Source organism: Oxyura jamaicensis, chromosome 18, assembly GCF_011077185.1.
Source record: "Oxyura jamaicensis isolate SHBP4307 breed ruddy duck chromosome 18, BPBGC_Ojam_1.0, whole genome shotgun sequence".
In the NCBI taxonomy this organism is placed as follows: Eukaryota; Metazoa; Chordata; class Aves; order Anseriformes; family Anatidae; genus Oxyura; species Oxyura jamaicensis.
The window spans coordinates 5,261,100-5,267,152 of record NC_048910.1 but is presented as its reverse complement, the minus strand read 5'-3'; the positions used below and the strand labels follow the sequence as shown (position 1 = coordinate 5,267,152).

General features: G+C 59.9%; 1 protein-coding gene across 1 annotated transcript; it reads left to right on the top strand.

Annotated features, from left to right (window-relative positions):
• Positions 1 to 3,702: 3,702 nt before the first annotated feature.
• GALR2 (galanin receptor 2) lies at positions 3,703 to 6,053 on the top strand. The gene is made up of 2 exons (XM_035342131.1): positions 3,703 to 4,056; positions 5,268 to 6,053. The coding sequence occupies exons 1-2, from the start codon at positions 3,716 to 3,718 to the stop codon at positions 6,040 to 6,042; spliced, it is 1,116 nt and encodes a 371-aa protein (XP_035198022.1). The 5' UTR covers positions 3,703 to 3,715; the 3' UTR covers positions 6,043 to 6,053.

Below are 6,053 nucleotides of genomic sequence, written 5' to 3'. Positions count from 1 at the left end.
TCATGGGCCGGGAGGGGGGCGGGCGGCAGCGGGGGGGGGGGGACCCGCTGAGGGGGGGTCCCGCTGAGGGGGGCTTGGGGCTCACGGAGGGCTGAGGGGGCTTAGGGCGGCCCCCAGCAGGGGTTGGAGCCCGTAGGGATGCGTAAACGCCGCTGTGAGCCCCCGGTGCCCAGGTGTGGGCTCCTCAGTCGCTGCCCACACGCGGGACTGCCGTCGTTGTCATCCTCATGGCCACGGTGCCTCTCCCTCAGCGCCCACCCCGTGTCCCCCTCCCAGCCACGTCCACCGCCTGCGGCTCCACCTGTGTTGGTACCTTGAGAAAGGGGGGCCCTGCCCTGCCCCGGCCCCCCTCGGTTCGGTGAACCCTTTCCTGCTAAGTGTGATTTGGGGTCCTAAAGAACTGCCCCAAGGAGCTGGCACTGAGGGTTTGGGCTCCACAAGCCCATCAAACAAACCCGAGAAAGGCACAGGGGCCAGAGAGCATCTGGCTAGAACAGTTCCTTCACTAACACCCCTCATGAACCATTAACGCCCTTCATGAACCAGAACATCCCAGGGAAGCACCGCGGACAGGTCTGTGGCTACCAGCCTGCCCCCAGCCCTGGTCACCAGGACGTTCTCACCACAGCCCTCAAAGCCCCCCCAGCTGCCTGTCTGGGGCAGAAGCAATGCTTGTAGGGCACCCGTGGGACCGGCCCTGTGGGGCAGTGCCATCCTGGCCTGCGCAGTGCCCTCTGTGCCTGCTTTCTGGGGACTCTTCCACTCATACCTGCACCGTGTCACCCCGGTGCAGCCTCTCCTTCCCTCACCACGGTCTCGAAAAACAAGAAATGTTCGAGGTCCTCAGACACCTTTGAACGTTGTGGTCAGGGTAGCGCTTGAGGGAAGTGGGTTCAGACTCCCCCACGCCCAGCACTAGCCCAATCTCCCACCTCCAGCTGCAGCGAGCGTAGGGAGCATCTTTACTCTGACCATGCATCTGGTAAAAGGAGAGACCCTCTGTTATTTAAAAACCTCAAACACACCCAAATCCAGCAGCACTTCCCTGCAGCCATTTAAAGGTACGAACCCCAAGAGAAGCAGTTAAGATCGGGTTCTCTTCCACAAGGGCTTTGAGTATTTGAAGCAAGCTTAAGGATACCTCTTCAGGGACAAACACCAACTGTTTTCTGAATTCCTGCTGTCCTGAACACCTTTGCAGGCAAAGCCCTCACCGCTGAGCATCACAAGCTGCTCCCTTTGCTGCTCCCACAGATCTCCCTTCCAGCCTAAGGCTCTGCTGCAACGACAGAACCAGCAGCAATCTCTGCACATCTGCCCTCCGCTTGTCTCAGCTCTGACCTCTTATTTCTGATTTCAAAGCTCTCACTCCCTCTTTTGGGCATTAAAACTCAAAGATGAAAGAACAAAACCAAACCCTCAATCTGAAGCTTTCCCTTGCAAATCTCTTAAGCTGTTTCTGGCTGCTCTTGGTTTCTACCCCATCTCCATGTGATCCATTCCCTGCCTAAACCAAACTGTTTCAGGACAATGCTCAATCCAAGCAGACATATATCAATAAAAACATTTTACAAATGACTTCTCTTGCATCTGCGGTGGCTCAGACAGATGTGGGTAAGGCTGGCACTGCAGCAGTCGTGTTGAAAAGCCCTGGCACAAACACACGCACAATGCACACCAAGGAAACCGCTCCAATAGCCCAACAGACACTGGCACATTTCTGCCATGCTGCGTTCCTCGTATGCTGCCTCGAAGCTTTGCCTTTGCTGCTCTGCTGGCATCTATATACAAGAGTCAGGATGCAACTGCCTCTGTGCATGGATTCCTCCTGCAGACCTGGTCCTCCTCCTCCTCCAGGGCAGAGGAAGAGAAGGACAACACGAACCTGGCACGCTGCGTCGAGTTGAGCCTTGGGTGAACGTGCAGCGTGCAGGTGCTGTGTGTGGGCAGCGCTGCCGCGTGCCTGCTCCTCCTGGCTTTGGCCACCCTTGGAGGCCAGAGCCCTGGTCTGCATACGACAGCCCAGATAACGCACCTACGTCTCAGGGCAGGGGAAGAATTTATTCTGAAGTTTCTCGATGGGGGAATCTTGTTCATCTTATTATGATTTTTTATGATTTTTAGTTAATCATGTTAATGATTTTTGCATACAAGGCTGCAGGTTGTGATCTGCACTGAAGTTTTGGAAGATTTGGGAAGAAACTGGGTGTTTTCTCTTAATCTCCGTGGCGCGAGCAGAGATAGGACTTTTCTCTGAGCTGACCACAGCTGCCTAGGTACAAAGACACACCACCAGGGCTGATAAAAACAAATGCCAGGGCCCTGTTGTGGGGTTTTTAGGGCACTGCCAGCAGGGTGGCAGTGCCCTGGGGCCAGGCTGTCCCCATGAGCTGGCCACGCAGCCTCCACCACATGGCTGAGGAGGCAGCACAGCCCTCACCCAGGACAGCATCGACTCCCTGAGGGCTTGTGGCCAGTCTGGGGCTGAGAGAGGGAGGCAGAGCTGCACTGCTGCACATCAGCACCCGCTATGCCCTGCAGGATGGCTGGCTTTCATCTGAGCTGCTCCTAATTGCCTGATTTTCCCTGCGTGATAACACCTGGAGCAGGGCATCCTCTCCCACCAAAGGCTGAGCCAGGCGGTGAATTCATTCCCCATGCAGCTCGGCTGTTTGGTATGGGCTGCTCACGAGTTTTGGGGTCCCGAGCGTGACACGGGCTCCGTGTGCTGTGCAGCGATGGCTCGGGGCTCTGAGCATCCCCTGGGCTCGCAGCGCTGCCAGCAGGGCTAGATCTGAATGTCCATGCAGACGATGGAGAAGCTGTGCAGTGGGCTAGTTAGCAGAGTCATTGATGCATTAAATATCTCCCTCCGCAGGAACAAGGTAAAGCAGCCTGGGGGCCAGGTGAAGTGTCCTCGGAGAGCTGATTGCACCGAGCAAGCTGAGACTTCCACTTCTGAACACTCCGAAGTAACAAAAGAGGCAATTTTGCAGGCAGGAAAAGAAAAGAGACGTTAAAAAGATTTGTTCTTGCTGCAGTGAGTTAACCTGATCCCCCACACTCTAGAGGGGGAAAAAAGATTCTCCCGCAAACCTTTACTCATCCCTGCAGTGTTCTTGTGCAGGGCTTTAGCTGCGTGCTGGACAATTTACACGTTAGCAGTCTGAGGACCTGTGTTCCTGAGCCCCTCTGCTTTAGGCAGGCAGCTCTCCAAATAACCAGCTCTCATGCCGCTGTGGGGACGAGCAGGAAGGGAAAGCACCCGGCCACCCCGCTGCTTGCACATCGGGGTGCTCAGCCCCATCTCCCCCAGGTGGTCGCCGCACCCGGAGCATTTTTTACCCCACTAAATCCAGCCCCCCCTGCCTATCCAGGGCAGGAGGCAGTGCTGCTGGGGGGTGGGATGGGAGGGGGGGGGGACAGATTTCAGTGCTCATTCCAATAAAACAGCCAGCGAGGGGCTGGGCAGGAGCCGCCACCGCCCCGTAGCCCTCCTCCTCCTCCTCCTCCTCTTCGGCAGGAGGGAGAGCTCAGAGCAGCGCGGAGCAGCACGGAGCTCCCGACTGACCCAGAGGAGGCAAAGCTCACCCGTTCCCCTCGCACCGTCCCTGCGCATCCCCCTGGCACCTCCCGTGTGCTCTCCGTGCATCCCGGTGCATCCCCCTGCACGCCCCGCTGCGCTTTCCGTGCGCCCCCCGTGCACCCCCTCGCCATGAACGGCTCGGCGCTGGGCTCCGAGGGGGGCTGGCAGCCCGAGGCGGTGCTGATCCCGCTGGCGTACCTCCTCATCTTCCTCGTGGGCACCGTGGGCAACTGCCTGGTCCTGGCGGTGCTGCTGCGCAACGGGCAGGTGAACAACACCACCAACCTCTTCATCCTCAACCTGGGGGTGGCCGACCTGTGCTTCATCCTCTTCTGCGTCCCCTTCCAAGCCACCATCTACACGCTGGAGGGTTGGGTCTTCGGGCCCTTTCTGTGCAAGGCCGTCCACTTCTTCATCTACCTCACCATGTACGCCAGCAGCTTCACCCTGGCCACCGTCTCCCTCGACAGGTAGGAAAGGGGATGGGGGGGCTCCTCCGCAAAGCCACCCAGGCAGGAGAGGGGACAGGCACCCCTGGGGAGGGATCGAGCATCTCTGGGGGCTTGCGGGGGGTCCAGGAGCATTTCCCAGCTCCGGGGTGCAAGGAGATGGGAGCGCTGGGGACCTGCTGCGGGACGGGAGGAGGTTGGGTGGGGAGCCCCTGGCTCTTACCGGGCTTTCAGACCCCAAAGCTGCAGGACCAGGGTTTAGGCAGGCTCTGGCAGTTGAGGAGGGGACAGAAAAGTGGAGAGAAACCAAGCTCCGTCCCTGCGCAGCCCCGGCTCTTACCGGGGCTCTTGGAGAGAGCGGCTGCCCTCCAGAGAGCCCACAGCAAAGCAGGAAAGCATCAAGAAAGGGAAAACTCAGGGACGTTTCACATTAGGTGCTGCTTTTATCCCACCTTCCGCCAAGCATCAAGAAAGGGAAAACACGGGGACGTTTCAGCTTGGGCACTGCTTTTTCTCACCTTCCCCTTTCAGTAGCAAAAAGCCAGATTCTGTCCCAGCGGTGTCGCTCGCTGCAGTGACCTCCCCAGCCGGGCTAGAGCAGGGAAGCTCCGTCCAAAGGCAGCGTGCTGCTCTGCCTCACCCCACGCTATCTCAGCCCCTGGCTCCACGAGGGCTCCCAGCTACCAACAGTGAGCGTGAAATGATCTGGGGCTGCTCTGCTGGGTGTGCGAGGGGACACGCCGAGCACCCCGGGGAGCCCCCTGCGTCCTGGAGGAGGGAGCAGGAGCTTGCCGGAGCTCCTAGACCTGGGTGTAATTAAGGACCCAGCTAATTGCAGACCCAAACGTGGGGCACTGTGTGCCAGCGAGAGGCATGCGGTGTCTGGGGATCCTGGGGGCTTCCTTCTGCCGTCGTATCCCTGCTGTCGCTGGTGCCAGACAGGTTAATGAGCAGGTGTGGGGCTGCTGGGCTGGGGAGAGGGACGGGATGGGGCCAGCCCTGCCCGACCCCAGAGCAGAGAGCGGGGTGGGACAGGGCTGGGGACGGGGACGTTCCTCACCTCGCTGTGCTGCAGAGACCCCCAGAGACAGTGGCGAATTCCTTATGGGACCGATGGCCCTGGAAAGCTGAAATCCATCACTTTCCCCCTTCCTCCGGTCTGCTCCTAGAGCGGATCTCCCTCCGTGCCGTGCCCAGAACCACAGTCGTGTCCCCCTCCCCTTCCCACGCAGGTATTTGGCCATCCGCTACCCGCTGCACTCGCGGGAGCTGAGGACGCCCCGCAACGCCCTCGCAGCCATCTGCCTCATCTGGGGGCTCTCCGTTGTTTTCTCGGGCCCTTACCTCAGCTACTACCAGCAGTTCCAGCTGGCCAACCTGACCGTCTGCCACCCCATCTGGGACGTCTCCCGCCGCAAGGCCATGGACCTCTGCACCTTCGTCTTCAGCTACCTCGTCCCGGTGCTGATCCTGAGCCTCACCTACACGCGGACCATTCGCTACCTGTGGAGGTCCGTGGACCCCCTCCAGGACATGTCGGAGTCCAAGGCGGCCAAGAGGAAGGTCACCAGGATGATCGTCATCGTCGCCGTCCTGTTCTGCCTCTGCTGGCTGCCCCACCACCTGCTCATCCTCTGCGTCTGGTTCGGGTACTTCCCCCTCAACCACGCCACCTACGTGCTCCGCGTCCTCTCGCACCTCGTCTCCTATGCCAACTCCTGCGTCAACCCCATCGTCTACGCCCTCGTCTCCAAGCACTTCCGCAAGGGCTTCAAGAAGATCTTCATCTGCCTCCTGCAGAAGAGGGCGGCCAACAAGGTGCACGCGGCCCAGGCCACCAACACGGTGAGCACGCTGGAGGCAGAGCTCAGCGAGGTGACCCACGCCCTGCCCCGCCGCTGCTCCGCGCGCTGCGAGGTCCCGGCAGGGTCCTGGGGGGAGGCCGATGCGGCGGGGGGACGGCAGCAGGGAGCAGACGGCTCCTTCATCACCTTCAACGTCACCTAGCGGAGCTGCTC

Excerpts from the sequence above, each read along its gene's own strand:
- GALR2 (XM_035342131.1), top strand. The coding sequence starts at position 3,716 with ATGAACGGCTCGGCGCTGGGCTCCGAGGGGGGCTGGCAGCCCGAGGCG. Across the intron at positions 4,057-5,267 it reads GCCACCGTCTCCCTCGACAG|GTATTTGGCCATCCGCTACC; the intron begins GTAGGAAAGGGG and ends CTTCCCACGCAG.